At 41.2% G+C, this 18,073-nt stretch overlaps 1 protein-coding gene across 3 annotated transcripts in view; it reads left to right on the top strand.

Annotated features, from left to right (window-relative positions):
- The first annotated feature begins 1,014 nt into the window (after window positions 1-1,014).
- Window positions 1,015-18,073, top strand: part of LOC125456665 (acyl-CoA-binding domain-containing protein 6-like) — a 190,556-nt gene continuing 173,497 nt past the window's right edge. The window contains exons 1-3 of one of the 3 annotated variants that reach the window (XM_048540017.2): window positions 1,015-1,553; window positions 7,225-7,289; window positions 8,240-8,336. In XM_048540017.2, coding sequence (XP_048395974.1) covers window positions 1,365-1,553; window positions 7,225-7,289; window positions 8,240-8,336 — 351 coding nt within the window. In that variant the 5' untranslated portion in view covers window positions 1,015-1,364. Of the gene's footprint in view, window positions 1,554-6,206; window positions 6,258-7,224; window positions 7,290-8,239; window positions 8,337-18,073 lie in introns of those variants that run through there. The other 2 variants (XM_048540016.2, XM_048540018.2) reach the window with 2 other exon arrangements.

The following is an 18,073-nucleotide window of genomic DNA, read 5'->3' as shown; positions in this document are numbered from 1 at the left end:
GTCCAATAATGGCTCCTAAAATCCTCTGGCCTACCACTAGTTTTTGCCATTTTACATGCCTTAATTTTTGATCAAGTACTGTCCTTGAGTGCCTTTGTCAATGTGTGGGTCATCTCATTGAGTCCTGTTTGACCTGGTTATATAGAAGTAAATGATAGATGGAGCCAACAGAGACAGAAAAACAGTTGAGTAGCAAAAGAAATGGGTAAAGGCCAGTCTGGGAGGATGAATAGCTGCTTACGGGGATCATCAGTGGTGAACAATTATCCACATATCTTCCTGTGCTGTCACACTTTTACTCTTACAGGAAGAAACAAAGTGAAGGGACTCTGTTGTTGGATAATATCTCCTGCTATTACTGTCTTTATCAAACAGGTCCTCTCATTTTATGAAGCTGTTCACCCACTTCCTCTCATCCTGAACATGCTACCTCTGTCAAACTACCCACCTGGCACCGATTTACCCAGCACTTTTACCCTCCCACCATTCCCATCTAACACTTATCTTAACATAGCAGTCGAAGAGGCTGTCTGATTCCAGACCTTTAAATTTCAGAACACTGTAGCTGAACTGCTTTTAAAAAAAAGGTTGTGGCCCAGAATTTTGCACTAGAAGGGTACAGGTCAGAATGAAGTACAAAGCTCCACATTTCTGAATGAGTCCTGATAGGAATCGCCTGATATAAAGTAGAAAAAAATGTGGCAAATCTGTGAGAAATTGCAAATCCACGAAAAATCTGATCCAACGTGTTTTGTGAGCCACAGAAAACTCTCTGGTTAAAACAAGGAATTTTTTTTTCACCTGTCTAGACCAAAGACTCCATGTAGTTTCAAATAGCAAACCTTCATTACGAGCTGAAACCCATACAGGGTAGTGTGTTGGTAGATCCCCCTATTTCTAAGGCAGTTCTACATAACACCATGCAGTGCTCCAATTTGTCAAACTGCTATACTGTATTATCGGTCACCAAAATTACCTGCAATGCTGTTGCCAACATCACGCGAAAGCTTAAAATCAGTGTGGGAGACGTGGCTCGAAAACAAACGTAAAAGCAGAAAGCGACGCGACTTTTTGTTTTGTTAAATGTGTCGGGGCACGTTCAAAAGAATAAGGTGCATTTTCGCTGCGGAACCTTCGCACGGCGGCCGGTGCGTTCCACCCGGAGTGTTGACAGCTCCGGGACGGGCAGCGGTGTGAGAAGTAGCGGGGGGTGGGGGTGGGGTGCAAAAGAACCAGCGGTTAAACGGTCGGAGCTGGACTCTTTCTCTACTTCTCTCCCACGGCTTCGTTGCCTCGGCAGCGAATAATTAACAGGTCAGTGGGGAACTTCCCCCGGAGCCTGGGTCACGGGCTCCCTACCCGAGATGGCGGCGGTGTCAGACCAGGCGAGCGATAGCGAGGACCGTGTGCCGGAGACTGAGGGCGGAGGAGGAGGAGGAGGAGGCGGGCGCGCGCTGGAGACTGAGTTCGAGCGCGCGGCCGCGCACGTGCAGACGCTCGCGCATGCGGCCGGCCGCGAGACTCTGCTCTACCTGTACAGCCGCTTCAAACAGGTGTGTGTGTGTGTGTGTGTGTGTGTGTGTGTGGTGGGGGGGAGGGACACGTAGACATTACAACAACAAAACTGTGTTGAGATAACACCTGTGTGGATGCTGGAGCAACACAGCGGCCCAGGCAGCGTCGGGGAAGCGGGAAAGTTGACGTTTCGGGTCGGGACTCTTCCGGAAGGAGAGGGAGCTGCGAAATTAATAGAAGGGAAGGAAGGAATGAAGGAATGAATGAAGTGGGGTGTTGGTCGGTGACGGCGGGTATGTATGTCTGGTGCCCTCCTTGAAACTGACGTCTGTTTCAAACCCACCAACTCCTGCAGCTACCTGGACTACACCATCTCTCACCTACCTTACAGCAAGAATACAATTCCTTACTCCCAACCCCTCCGCCATGTCCCCTCCCAAGATAGGGTGTTCCACTCCGGGACATCCCAGATGTCCTCCTACGTCAAGGACTGTCAACTTTCCCTCTCCGGTGATCGAAAATGTTCTTGACCGCATCACTTGCATTTCCCGCACTTCTGCCCTCAAACCCCCCCCACCTAAAACAAAAACAGAATCCCCCGGTCCTCACTTACCACTCCACTAATCTCTGCATCCATTGTATCATTCTCCGCCAGCTATATTCCCATGCCACCGCTAACTGCCTTTCCTAGGAACTGCTCACTCTGCAACTCCCTCATCTGCTGCACACTCCCCACTAGCCCTGCTACACTAGACATCTTTTCCAGCAACTGCAGGAAGTGCTACACCCCCTCAGCTCCAATCAAGGCCCAAAACAAACCTTTCAGACTGGGATTGATCTGTACATCTGTCAACTTGGTCTGCCATATCTGCTGCTCCCAACATGGCCTCTTCGACATCATTGAGACCAAGTGTACACTCAGAGACCGTTTCATAGAGCATCTGTACATGGCAAACGACAACACCTTCCAGCTGCCAACCATTTTAATTCCCCTCCCACTGCCTGGGTGACATTGCCATCCTGGGCCACCCCATAGAGACATCAAATTGGAGGAGCGATAACTCATATTCCGCCTGAGGAGCCTACAGCCCAATGGCCTAAATGTGGAATTCACCAGTTTTAAAATCTCCTCATCCCTGTCTTCTTGACTTGACACACAACCTGTCCATCTTCTCTCTCACCTCTCCATCCCTGCCATCCCACTGACTAATCCCCACCACTCCCTATCTGCACTCACCTATCACCTTCCCAATCCCTACCCCTCCCCTCTATTTATTTCCCTCCCCTATTGCTGAAGAAGGGTCTTGACCCAAAATGTCAGCATTCCTGCTCCTCTGATGCTGCCTGGCCTGCTGTGTTCCTCTAGCTCCACTCTGTTGTCTCTGACCCTAGCATCTGCAATTCTTGCTATCTCTGAACACTTCACTGAGTTTACCCAGCACTTCGTGTTCATATTTTCAGATTTCCAGCATTCGCAGTGTTTTGCTTTTATTTAAACCTGTCCCCCTACGGCACAGAAACAGACCTGTATAAAAAAAATGTGTTGGGGAAACTCAAGTCTGGCAGCATCTGGAGGAGGAGAGAAAAACAAAAAAAAGTTGCTGAAAAAGCTCAGCAGGTCTGGTAACATCTGTGGAGAGAAACCAGAATTGACGCTTCGGGTTGAGTGACCCTTCCTCAGATCTTTAGGAAGAGAAGAAGCAGGAGTTATCCTTTCGAGCCTGATATGGCAAGCATCATGGTCATTTCAAAGACTCCTGAAATTTCAGACTTAAAATGTTAATTTTGTTTCTCTCTCTCAGCTGCCAGACCAGCTGAGTTTCTCCAGCACTGTTCATGTTTCAGATTTCCAGTGTCCGCACTATTTTCATAGAAATCTAAGAATCCATACAGCCATTTGGCCCATCGAGTCAACAATGACCCTCTGATGACACCCAGACACACCTCCCCAACCTAATCCCTGCCAGGCTGCATTTCCCATGGCTAATCCGCCTAGCCTACACATCCCTGAACATCACAGGACAATATAGCATGGCCAATCCACCTAAACTGCACATCTTTGTGTACCCACAGCCCATGGATGTTAGTGTGGACCCAATGGGCCAAATGGCCTGCTTTCACACTAACAATTTCATGCTTCTTCTGATTGTGGGAGGAAATCGGAGCACCTAGTGAAAACCCACGCAAACATATGGAGAGAATGCAAACTCCACACAGTCCAAAAGAGGAACCGAACCAGGATCTCTGGTGCTGTGAGATAGCATTGCTAACTACTGAGCCACTGTGTCTCCCTCCTTTGCTTTAATTTGCGTGTTTTCCTGAAAAAGGTTGAAAGATAAAATGTGCCCCTGGAGCAGCTTGAAAGATGATGCTCACTTGTAACAGTTAAAACATACCTTGACAGTAGGTAAATAAAAGCCTCCATAAACATGTAAAACAGGCATCCCTGAAAAGGTACAAAGTGCCTAAAACCCACTAAAACAGTTGAGCCCAAGAGACGTGTGCCAACAGCTATAATGCTCACCACAAACAGGTAAAATCTCCAATATAGGTAAACTCTAAGGTACAAGTATGAATAGGCATAGCTCTCACCAAGGATTGTATAGAGGTGAGGGATAGATGGCAGTTGGGCAACAAGTATGAATAGCTAAACTTTTACGATTGTGGTAATGATGCAAGGGACAGGTAAAATTAAGTAAACCCTAGCAATTTGAACAAAAGGGCAAATCCATAATGGGTAAATGCTAGGATGATCATAAACAAGTCACAGAGAAATCAATACAAGAACTTAAGTTCCAATCTAAATGTAAACTACAGGAATGAATATAAACATTGATTCCCTATATTTGTTGATGAAAATAAATAGAAACCCTTCAGTAATATCCTGATACCTTATAAAAGATTTGGCCAAGGATAGCACTGCTCAAATAGTTTGTGGCTCATAAGTAGTTCCTGTAAGGTGGTTTACTAAGAAGTGACAGTTTAAATACAGCACATAATTGGAGTTGAAAGTGTAGATATGTAACTAGTGATAGATGAGAAGGTTTATTAGTTCAGAATTTGATGGTGGCCTGGTTTCTGTTGTGTGCTGCAACAATTACTTCCTTTTTTTTATGCTTTTTCCTTACTGAGTGCTTGTTTGTGCACTTTAATTTTTATGGATGTGCAGCCATCTCATGTCAATCAGTCAATCAATTTCATCTTCCCACTTGATTGTCCAATTTCCAAAGAGCAAGTATCAGAGGTAAGGAATGGTGGCCTACTGGTAGTGTTACAAAGCTGATAATCCAGAGACCTGGACAAAGTTTGGAAATGCAATTCCTCCACTGCCACTGATGGAATTTAAATTCAATAAATCAATAAATCTGAATTCATGACCACAGACCTACCAGATTGCTGTAAAAACCTATCTGTTTCACAAATGTTCTTCAGGGAAGAAAATCTAATTCTTACCCTGTTTTGCCTGCATCTGATTCCTGAAGTAAAAAAATCAGTTGACTCTTGACTATCTTCTGAAATGATCTGGCAAACGACTCAGTTTTATGCAGGATGGTCAACATGTTGGTTTTGCCATTGATACTCATATCCAACAAACAAATAAGAATGTGTCTTTAATTCCAGGCCTAGCCAAGTGGTAACCCTTTTGCTTATCTTCCTTTATGAGGCAACTTGTTACTGTTTTATCACCTCCTAAATGTCTTGTACAAAGCCTTTATTGATAATTTGGTCCTTGGAAGAAATAAAATCTATGCTGTACTTTCTCTGTATCAACTTGACTCTTTCTTATTAAGGGAGAATGAGAAAGTGTGTTATTTTCAAAATCATCAGTTTCTTCAGATCTTAAGAGAGTTATTTCCTATATGACTGTAAATCTGTATCTGGCTTAAAACCATAGGGGTCAGCGTCCTTTCGTGAGAGTTGTAAGCAATGCTCGGTATTAACCAATTTGATTCTCTTTGTATACTAGAACACACAGTGCGGAGGGTCAATGTGGGAGAAATAAATCTGTGACCAGATGGAGAGTAGTGCTGCAGGTGAACTAACAAATATAAGCATGATTATAATAATTTATGGTTAATAAATTAGGGCTGAAGTTACAATCTCCATAGAGACAGATTACCTTTTCGATATCAATTTTCTATCATGAGATAGAAAGAATCTCCAATATTTAAAGGCTTTGGCCTTCTACTGTAAAAGAAGTACATATTAAGATCTGTAACAACTAAATGTTACTTAGTAGTTGCCCAGCATAAAACAGCAGAAAAGATACTTCCTGCATTAGCTAACTAACATCATTGAAAACTTCATGCCCAACATTCCCTCTAATTTTCCTTTTGACACCCAGGCTGCCGAGGTCTGTGTGCACCAGCGACCTCCCAAACTGGAAGTCAGTGCTATGTGTCGTGCTGATGCCTATTCCTAAGCATGGAACCTTACATGCGACGTAGAAGGAATGTTGACCACGCGTAAACGTTACACCACACTCGGATCAGGAGGTGAACTTTGCAGGGCAAGAGGAAATCATTTGGTCTTTAGTATTTTTGCTGGCTGTTTAAAAGAGCTATTCAAGTAACCTTTCTGCTGTAAACACAGTCTCCCGAGTTAGCTGATTTCTGTGATTCCCTTTGGTTCTCTAGGCTTAAAGCAGAGAAAATTGGTTCTTTTCTCACCTGAGAGATGTCCAGTCACTCTTGCAGGAAATATACATGTCCAGGCTCAGCTACGAAACCTTCTTTGCTCAGGTAGACTATCAGTGGTTCAAGCTCGAGTAATAACTTTGTACTTGTCCCATCACCAACAGAATTATGCCCAAGTAAGGAGCCAGCAGGTGAGGAGACAGTCGCTGTGTCAGAAAAGGACACATGGTTTTGCTCAGGAATGTAACCCATATAAAGACATGACTGTTTTAATTAGGCAATGTTATTGTTGAGTTCTGAAGAAAGGTAATACCTGAAATATTGACTTTTCCTCCTCTAGATATTGCCGGCCAGGCTGTGTTTTTCCAGCCTTCTGTTTGTCTATCTTGGATTCCAGCATCTGTAGTTTTTTGTCTAATCAATGTTATTGCTTTATTGGTTCACCACACATTGGTGATAACCTGGGTACGATATGATTGTATGATATTGAATGCTGTCACTCAGAAAAATGTGACAAAGGAGCTACAAGAAGGAACAGTAATATGCAGTGAAGAAATTGGGGAACTGCCAGGTAGTTTTGTACAAAGTGCAGTTTGTAGACTTAAACTCCTCCCTTGTGAGTAGTGTAAATTGTGAAGTAAGAAGAGTAGTCCTAATCCTTGCAGTTGTATAATTTTAAGCCCCATAGTGATCAAGGTTTGTGGTATATTGTGTACGTTTATTAAATTCAAGGAAACCTAAAATGATGAACCAGTCATGAGGGCATGACTGTTGCCTCTAGAGCTCTTCAAAGGCAAGAATTTTAGGATGTGTCGTCCAAACCATCAGTATGCTTTGTTCACACATGTAGTCTTGATTCCATGTTTGTGACATCTACCAACCATTGATTTCAAAGAGGACACCCTTCTTTTAACCTTTGAATTCAACCAGCTGAAATGGGATTTAGTTCTCTTATGTCTCTTGCTCGGGATGAACCAAAGGAACATAATCTGTGTGAGGTTTGTGGTATCTGACCTGTTTTGTTGCACTTAATGATTGTTTCAGCTATTATACCTATATTTTGTCTTTTTAGGCCAAATTTGGGAAATGCAACATTCCAAAGCCTGGATTCTTTGATTTTGAAGGCAAACAGAAATGGTAAGTGACTTAAAAAGAGTAATGTTTTAAATAAGTATGAAATATGACATTCTGTACATACTATATATTTTGAGAGAGAAAGAAATATAAATGAACTAAAATAAAAACAGAAGTGACAAATATTTAGGAGGTTTGGCAGCATCTGTGGAGAGTGAAACAGAGTTAACGTTTTGAGTTGATTATGACTCATTCTTATGTGTGATCATTTTCCCAGCCTTGGTTTCCCACTGTCGTCTGTGTATTTAATAAATATATACAATATACCAAAAACATTCCGTGGTCAATGTGGAGTTTACAATTATTCAATTGGAGGGATACAATCTACATTTCCGATTGTACATTTTATTCTTCTTCTTGTTCTAAAGAGTCGTCATCAACGTGGATCCTTAATTTGTTTTCCTCATTGTAGATGTCAGAATTGTGGAGCTTTTCCAGTAATTTAGTTTAATTTCTGATTTCCATAATCCACAGTATTTTGCTATTATTTTATTTATACAAAATAGTGTTATGGAATCCAGTCAGAGATTTAGATAAAACACAAAAGCAAGGTTCTTGTGCACAGATAGGCCTCGAGGTTCGGAACTGCCTTTCATTCCAACTTGATTTAAGTTTGAGTTTCAAGATACCTTTTTGTCTTTGTGTATGAAGATGTGAAATTTTTTTTCTTTGTATGTTCTTTGTTATTACGCTTATCCACTGCTGAACCATCATCTGGATGGAGGCTTCACATAATTTGTAACTATTAATACATTGAAGGAGTGAGTAGGGGCTTGCCACCTGTAACTTTGCATCCTAACTTAAGGTACTGCACACCTTGGAAAGGGTGAGAGGTAAACAGTTAGGGGAACAGAAGTATGCCCAGCTGTACATCTGATGAAGCAAGCCAAATTTGAACAGGTTTATGTTCCTTTAAATGTCTTCAACTTAAATAGTTTCTTATTTACTCACAGGGAAGCATGGAAGGCGGTGGGGGATATGACTGCACGACAGGCTATGAAAGAATATATTGCAGCTGTAAATAAATTGGACCCAGAGTGGAACCCTCAGGTAATGTTACTGGGAAACATCTACTTTCTCCAGCTGCTTGATTGGAAATGACCATATTTTGCATAATTTAATGCTTTTCTTCTTTCCAGATCTTTTCTTCAATACTTTCTCACTTCCTCCAATCCTGTGCAACCTTTCGTCACCCTTTACTTCAGCTTCTTCTTTTGTCCAACAGACATGTGAATTTTTCAACCAATGTGAAACATTCATCAAGTTGTCATTTATACTAAAAGTTAGTATTAAGAACAAAAATATGCTCTGTGTAATAATGTGTGGGCACATAATATGTTTAAAGGAACTTGTTTAAAACTCTGCTAGAAAATTAGATAAAGTGGTTTTGTACCAGTGTATTACGCCTTAGCATCTCGTGTCTCTGTCTCCCCCGGTAACCACCCTTATAACACATTCAACCCTTAAATTCAACAGAAATTCAAGGGTACATGCATCAGTGCAGTTTCCAGGGACCTGATGCAGATTTCGAGGATGTGGTGTTGATGGTCTTGCATATTGATGGAATGAAACCTTTTTAAATTAGTGAATTCCTCTATGTTATGATACGGCCTTCCTGACTTGTGCACATCTGTCACACCCTACAGCTGGGGGAACATCAACTAAGCTGGAAAAAAGCTGCTGCCTAGGCTTGAGCAGTGACCTAGTCTTGGCAAGATGCAATGAAATGGTGTAATCTGCCACAAATTGCATTGTTTACAGCCTTGGAGTATTTCTGGCTCAAAGCTTGACAGATCTCAACCAGTCTCCAATGGCTCTTTGGAAGGAGCCAGTTGGATAAAAATTTAGTGCAGTTGTCCCCTTTACAGTCATTGGAATGATTGGTCACCCACTCCTTCATATTGTGGGTGCTGCTCCAGCAGCTTGCATAGCTCTATGACAATGTCCCAGGATAGCAACACTGCACTTCACTCAGCAGGAACAGGTGGCATAGAGGACAGAAGACTTCGGCCACGACCAGTGGCCTCTACAGGGGAAACCATGCAGCACAACAGTGGGCATAACCAAACTGCAGAGCTGATCTCAGAAGGTAATGATGAGAATTGCAGTAGTAATTCCAGGTGGCATTGAGAAATATGTGAAGGATCAGTACCTCCCTGTTCTGAAAGGACCTTTTAACAGTGACCTCTTTATGTGGAAGCTGTTCGACATCTGCTGGCCCTTGGCTTGCTTGAACATTTGATTCTCCTTTTATATTTATGTCCTTTAATGCTGTGCAACAGCATGACGATAACCCCTGTTGTGGTATGACCTGTCAGTCATGCCTGCAGCATATCTGTGGGGAATAATAGCAGAACAAGTCCTTAGTAGTGTGACCAGTCAGCATTCTCATCACTCATAATTGACTTTGTTCAGCATTGTCCTCAATACAGTAGGACATGGAGCACTCTGACAGGGAGTGCCTTAGAACGTCTTTACGTGGAACTTTGACATAGGACTTTACTCCAAATGAATGCAGCATCAGTTATATCAGTAAGGGATTATAAACTGGATTCCCTGTAAATTTTCCAGCTGTTTCGAGGTCCACGTGTGGCAGCTTTCAAAACCCAATCGGCAGCCTCACAAGTCTAAAAGGATCCTTGATTATACATGCTGCAGGAGTTCTGAGACCTTGTCTTCCCAGCCCTACATCATCTAAGAAAGGCATACTTGAATATAGGAAGGACTTCATGATGCTCACAAGTGTAGCCCATGTACTGAGATGGAAATAAAAGCACTGCACTCACCCAGGTGTGTTTGCAGCCATTTACCATTCAGAGTGCACATTTAGGGGTTGAACGTGCAAGGCAATGCAGGTCACACTGAGCAAATTAAGTCTTGGGTGCAATCTGGTAATTGAGAGCTTCCCCACAACTTCTATGTCTCCTTCTTGGTATTCCCTAGCCAGCTCACCAGCACTGATCCTTCACATGTTCCTCAACGCCACCTGGAATTACTGCTGCAATTCTCATCATTACCTTCTGCACGCAGCTCTGTAGTTTGGTTATGCCCACTGTTGTGCTGCATGGTTTCCCCTGTGGAGGCCACTGGTGGTTGCCGACATTGTGTCGCTCTGTTTCACTTTCTGTCTCACTCAAATGTCAAATTTCCCCACAGTGATTTTCTTCCCCTCTGCTTTGCACATGAGATAACTCAACAGAAACCAACATCCTGATTCCAAGTTACCCATTATTTACACATGGAGAGTCCTTGATGCTGAGCCAGCTCTCAGGGAGCAGGATGTGTGACACTCCTGTTTATATTTATCAGCCAGGGTTCTCCAAATGGGGCTGTTAATCTAGTCCAATCAGGAACTCATATTCTAATGAGATCCAGCTAGCTGACCTCATTATAATCACGACAGCAGATTACTACCTCCAGTCCCCAGCACCAAGTTTCCAACTTTCAGCTGACCTCAGGACTTATCATGGCCCATTCCAATGACTGATGTGCACAGACAGCCCCAGGTGATGACTGACCAAAGCCCCTGGCTGATCTGTGTGCTGCTTGTTGACAAATGTACCACGACATGCCTGACTGTTTGCACTGAACTAGCTAAACTGACCATGGCCTGTTCCTGATTATGCTCACCCCAAGTAGATGAGGACCTATGCCAGAGCCCTTGGACTGAGATGGGACAATGCCCTTGACTAATTGTATCGGAAAGCCTTTGACATTTGGAAGCTCCTTTGACCTGACTGAGAACTACTCCCCTTAGAATTTGCCATGTAGCTGTTTGGTTGAAAAATACGCAGTGCTTTTTCCACAGAGGTTGTTGTCACATGCTGTATGTGTGAGGTTGACATTGCACTTCATTGTAAGGTAGTGATATTCTCTCTTGTAGGCAATTGCTAGGCAGTATGTGATACAAATGGTATTTGCCATTTATCAGTTTGAACCTAATAGATATTGCTGTCTTCGGAAATGAGCTGCTTCACTTTCTGAGGAGGCATGAATGACACTGAACATTGCACACTCGTCATTGAATATTCTCCTTCTTGGCCTTGTGATGGAGCAACTTCTGTAATCATGTTCTAAGACTGAGATGAATGTCCTCCAACAACCACAACCATCTTTATTAGTGCTTGGTGTGACTCCAACCAGTGGGGAATGTTACCCCTGATTCACATCAAAGTCAGTTTTTCTAGGGTTTCTTGATGACCTGGACACTGGTTGTTATGGTCAGTTGTTCTCATCCCACCTCTGGAGCTCAGATCTCACTGTTTGGACCAGGGGTGTAGTGAGATCAGAAGCTACGTAGTCCTGATGGAACCCAGATTAAATATCACTGAGCAGTGATTTTGCCTAAGTACTGCTTCAGAGCACTGTTAATGACCCCTTCAATTCAGTTTGATGATTGAGAGTAGACTGGTGGGCATATCTAGTGACTTCACCTGTTTCTTGACATCGCATAGAGTGGATTGAATTGGATAAAGACTAGCATCTGTGATGCTGATACCTTAGGAAGAGGTCAGAATTGTGCATCTATTCGACACTTATGATTAACGATGAAAATAAATGCTTGAATACTGATGTGCTGGACATTGTGAGCCGTTGAGTATGGGCATACTTGTGAAGACTTGCCGTCCTGTTAATCATTTAATTATCCACCAGCATTTCATGACTGGATGTAGTAGGACTACTCCTCATTTGCCTGGATGATTGCAGCTTCAACAACATGTAAGCAGCCTATTTAAATCACCAGTTATTTCATTCACCACTGGTGTAGTGTGGCAACTGTATTTATCATCTATAGATAGACTGCACTGACTTGACAATAGTTTTTGACAGTATCTCCGGAACGTGTAATCTCTAATGTGTAGAAGAGATGAGTGGAAAGTAGACAAATGCAAGCAGTGATGGTATTTCTAGACTGTTCAGTTGATTGAATGGAACAAAATGAGTCTAGTAATCAATTGGTGCTCAATGACATTGGTTTCAAATTGTGCTATTTCTTTCTGCTGTGCAAGTGTAATGATTTATCTATTTCAATTATCTGGCTGACTATAAATTTCATTGAAGCCTGTTGACTGATGGATAATTCACTCTAAGAATTAATTTATAAACTGTTGTTAAGTTTTAAAATGTGTACTTCTTTTTCATTTGAGCTACTGTTTTACATTTAAGCCATGAAAAACAAAAATGCTTTGTACTTTGAAAATGAGGAAGGAAATGCTTGAATTTTGAGTTCTTTTAAAAACTGAACTTTGGCAAATCATCATTCTGATATAATTGGACTTGTCTTCTGCTTGTAACTATGGATGCTATTAAATATTTAGTAGAGAAATATAGGCTATATTAAATATTCACTGGCAGTAACTAAATTTAGATTGATGTTTGTTGTAATAAATAGGAGTAGGCCAGTTGACCCTTCTGAGTCTGTTCCACCGTTTAATGTGATTATTGTTTATCATACATCACCATTCTCTCGCTTTCTATCAAAATGCTTTGAACCCTTTAACCACAAGAACCATATCTAAGCCCATTTTGAAAACGTGCATAGAAAAACAGGAAATAGTTTATGAGAAGAATCTAGCCTTTTATTTTGCACATGCAATCTTCTGTAAGAGCTTGATTAGCAACTTTTTCATTTGCTTGAATCTAGTACTTCTCCAGATTGTATGTGTAACTAACTGCATAGTGCTGTTCTTGACATAAGGTGGCACTGTTGGATCATATTCATGGAATATGGAGTTTGCTTTCCAGCTAGTGCATTTTACATTTTTTAAACCCCTTTTCTCAGTTGGTTATGTCTGGTACACAAGACTAAAGATAAGTGTTAGAATTAATTTAACTTGTTACTGAAATTATTTAACATATGAAAATACAGTGGTTCACATACAAATTGGTGAGATAATGAACTTGCAGATACCAAAGCAATAGAAAAGATTGTTGTTAAATAACAATGTAAATCTTCTGCCAATTGTGATTTGTTAGAAACATGTGTGAACAAAAACATTTTACTAAATAACATTAGGGTCTTGACTTGCAGCTTCTTCAGTAGCTTTTCAATTCTGCAGGTTTCCGAATGATTGGAATGGTAGCTTGAATCAGTTTTACTGATAAATTCTTGTTGAGGGCTTAAAGGAATTCATGGCCATGACCAATAAGTGCAGCAAGTTGGGAGGGAACTTGGGTATAAGATTGGATGCTCACTGTGGTGCCTGGGTATGAAACTAATCCAAGCAAATGGGTTGACATCAATATTTTCCCTCACTTGTTCATGCTCTCACTGTTTTCCTCTCTTTCTGGCACTTTTAATTTTCTATTCTTTATTAATTGAGTTTATGGCATTCTAAATTCACTTACCACTAGGAGCTGATTCCCTAGTGCTACCCTGGCAACATTACTCAGGTCACAAATGACTGATGTTACAGATAATAAAAAGGATTCATCCTGAGGCCTTGATATTGACAGCTGGTGTCCAAAAGCTGGCATGTACTCTTCCCAGTTGTTGACATTTCTCTTGATAAGCTCAAAATTCATAATTCTAAAAATGGCCCGAGGGAGAACGAGCCATAGTAAATATTTAACTCCTCCATTGCCTAAATTTTGCCACTTGCCCCATTAGTAGTAGTAATAAGTGAAGCCCATATGATGGACTGATACAAGACACCATGCATTATCCAGAATCATTGCAGTCAGTATTGAGTTTCTGTTTGTCCTAACTGCTGATATGCGCTGCTTTATGGAATGCTAATTCACAAGTTTCAGTACATATCCATGGAATCCCTACGTAGTGGAAACAAGCCATTCGGCCCAACAAGCTAACAACCACTCTCCAAAAAACAATCCCCACTCCCCAAGACTCACTCCCCCCATAACCCTGCATTTCCTGTAGCTAACCCACACATCCTTCAATGCTATGGGCAATTTAGCATGGCCAATCCATCTAAGTTGCTCATCTTTGGACTGTGGGAGGAAACCGGACCGTCCAGAGGAAACCCACGCAGACATGGGGAAAGCGTGCAAACTCCACACAGTCGCTCGAGGCTGGAATCGAACCCAGGTTCCAGGCACTGTGAGGCAGCAGTGCTAACCACTGAGCCGCTGTTGACAAGCTCTTAATTTCAGAGTTTTGGTTTCCACAGTCAGGATGTGGCCACCTTATTTTTCTGTTGCTGTTTAGAACCTAGCCTCAGTCCTGAGTTCTAAGATTGAACTTTTTTAAAACTCCTGTATTTTGCCATATTCCTGTTTAACTGGATATTTAGATAGGGACATGGAAACTGTACATTCAGGATGCCTGTTTATGCTTTGTAATGATCCACATGTCACCCTGCATTTCAGCTTTTACTTACACTAACTAGAATTATAATTTGTGACTTTTGATTTCTTGTCTGATCCCGAATGCCCTTGACAAGGTAAACACGGCAAGGAAGTTTTCTCTTGTAGGTTCGTCTAGGAGGCCACACTTTTTAAAATTAGATGGCTGCCTTTCAGGACACCAGTAAGGAGAAACTTTTCCACCCAGGGACTTGTACGACTTTGGAATTCTGTCTCTAAAGGTGGTGGAAGCAGTGGCATTGAATATTTTTAAATCAAAGGCGAATAGATTCTTTTAAAGGAATCAGTGGTTATCTTGGTTAGATGGAAATATGGAACTTAACACAAACATACCAACATTGATCTTACTGAATGACAGAGCAGGCTTGACGTGTTGAATGGCCTACTTCTATTTTGTATATTTTGTATCTTTCTATTTTGCATATTCAGCTGCCAAAATTAGCTGTGAATGTAGAACCTTTGCAAAGCTGTTTAATGTGAGAGAGACATTTCACCACACTAGCTGGATCGGATTCAAACCTGGATTTTTCAGGAAATGCTCTATTTGCCACTGTTTATATATTGGAGCTCTCTTTTCTTTAAAATCAGTTTTCACCCAGGAAAAAAAATCAGTATTTCAGCCTTTGAGCAAAGCTGAAACACTAGAAATCATTTGTGAAGGGCAAAGTGGAAAACTGCAGAAAGAGAGCATGATTGAGAGATTTCAGAATGGCTGCAGATGAGCTACAGAAGATGTGTGAGTAAGGCACAAGACAATGTATGGCACACTATACAGATTTCAGCAGATTCCCTGGTAGGAGTAGTTACAAGCAGCAGAAGATGGAGATGTGTTGGCCTAATTGTACTATTGCTAGACAATTAATCCAGTAACGCGGGTAATGTTCTGGGGACCCAGGTTTGATATCCCACCATGACACTCGGTGGAATTTGAATTCACAAAAATTCTGGAGTGAAGATTGATAACCTTGAAACCATTGCCAGTGGCAGGAAAACCCAACTGGTTCACTAACGACCGCTTAGTGAAGGAATCTGCCAGCCTCACCTAGTCTGGCCTACGTGCAATTCCAGGCCCACAGCAATGACTCCTAACTGCCCTCTGGGCAATTAAGCATGGGCCATAAATGCACCCGCATTCCACGAATGAATTTAAAAAAATGTGCAGTATTAACACCTCCACTTTTCTGTGTTTGAATGGAAGCTCTTTTCTGCAATGTTTGTCAATAGATAATTAGCTTATTTCGCAAGGAACAGGCTAAGTAATGTTGAATTCATGGGTTTTGTATCTGCTAAAATTTACACAATAATCAAGTATGATATGATACCTGCTACTAAATTCTCGTTCTGGGATTAGGTATGCATCCAGAGTGGTGGATTTTGTGATTCATTGAATATATTTTTACTATGTTTTAACATGTCACAAACTAGATGAGGGAATCAAGATGTTGAAATCAAGAGCCCCTTGACTCATGAAAGTGCGCCTGTATTAAGCAGTATTGAAAACAGCAGGATTTTTCTGATTTCTAGGGAATCACTTTAATCCTATGGTCTGATATGTTGACTTGAAAGTTGTTGGCCTGCAATTTACCTGGAAATTTATCCTTTTCATTCTTTGACAAAGGGATTGTTTTGGGCTTATTAAACCGCTTCCATTTGATATTTGTGGATATGTGAAACTTATAATGAGGCAGCACGGGGTGGGAATAACGTGTTTATACAGGATTGATACTTACCAACACCATGACTGTGCTGGTAATCGCACCTCTAAAGCTTTTTTTTAAGAAAAACAGAAGGTTTCAGTTGTTAAATGTTCTTTCTAAGAAAAGAACTTCGGCTTCAGGCAGTATATTGAATTCTGTCAGGCCAGATTTATTTTTGACCAGATAGGCCTGTTCCTCTAATGATGGTTGATATCATTGATCGCTTGTTGTTAACAGGTGCTTGAATCCTGACAAAGGGCTAGTTTGAGTAATTGATTACAAGATACAGTTATTTCATTTCTCAGGTTTCCTGTAGGTATTAAATTCCAGCTTGCGTAATGAGGATGAGATTTTCTAGTTACTGTATCAGGGATGTTGTGGATATCATTTAAATATCGTCATAAACATCATGGAGTCTTTCTTATAGCTATCTGTCTGCAGAGTGCTTTATAATAATGACCATAGGATGATGTATACAATTTATATTTAATCAAAAATAAAGCAGTTTGTCAAACAAACAGGTTATTCATCTCCAGTGTCATCTGTAACAACAGATAAAAGTGCAAGGCTGTGTTGGTCCTGAGTAAATTCATTGTAGTGTAGATGGTTTACAATGTGTTGCCTCCTTGTCTAGGAACCACTGTTAAAAGTGCCACATATGCTGCCTTCCTTGGGCATTATAGTCCTGCCTCTGCTGACCAGTAAATGATTTTGGGTCACTTCTTATGTTAGTGTGGTTGACAGTAGCTGATTGAAAAGTTAGTCAAGTTGAGGGCCTTAGATTTTCTTACGTTTTTGCGGCGAGAAGTTGTTAAGCCACATTAAAAAAAAATAGGGATGGTGCATTGCTCCATTTGGGTGACTCTAGGTGCAAAATTGGTGCGAAATGCTGTTCGTGCTACACATACGCACTTTTTGCATGGCTCTTAGCACAAACCATCTTTGTGAATTGATTAAACTTTTTCTTAGTTGTCATTTGGAGAGGCTCCTGAAAATATTCAAATAATTGAGAGACCCCAAACTTGTGCTTTATAGGTATAGTACAGTAACACTGTGGTTATCGAAATGAAAAATTGTGGAGACGGCAGAAGATGCATGGTTTTTATTTGAAGGGTTTAATGATAATTTTACTTCTCAAGAAGATTGGTGCGAGTTAGATTGTGAAAGAAGATCTTGGGCAGATTTGGTCAAAAGCGATGGTCAATAATTTGAATTGCAGAAAATGAAGGTTCCATTCTACGTAATGATCTGTATGAGGAACTCCAACAATGCCAAAAAAACTAAATGTATTTATTTGACTCTTTAAACCTTTTCTGAAGGACAGTTAGTTGAAGTAAATGTATTCCTCTTTTGAAGGACCCATAACAAACTACTTGTCTCCCTTGAAAGGGGCATTGTCGTCTCATCGTAACAAAAACTTTAAAGGAAATTTAATATCTTTCCTAGTACTTATGATGCACTCAAGGCACCTTGTGATACCGATATATAACATGAGGCTTCAAGATTACTTGTGAGGAGACTATGCGTTAATTCAATGAGAAAAGATCTGTAACCACTTTGGGAAACTAACTACCATATGAAGTAAATCAACAGACCTCCTAGTCCCTTCACCTTCAGTTTTGATCCTTTTTATAAGAGTAAGAGAAAATTTTACATTGGCTTTGAGACAACAGCACAACTGTATGCAGACACACATCTGAATTCTTTGTAAATGCCATATTTGTAGGCACATCAATAGTAAAGGAACCTTGGACTTTGCACAGG

Source organism: Stegostoma tigrinum, chromosome 8 (genome assembly GCF_030684315.1).
Source record: "Stegostoma tigrinum isolate sSteTig4 chromosome 8, sSteTig4.hap1, whole genome shotgun sequence".
In the NCBI taxonomy this organism is placed as follows: Eukaryota; Metazoa; Chordata; class Chondrichthyes; order Orectolobiformes; family Stegostomatidae; genus Stegostoma; species Stegostoma tigrinum.
This window is presented reverse-complemented; position numbering and strand designations above follow the sequence as displayed.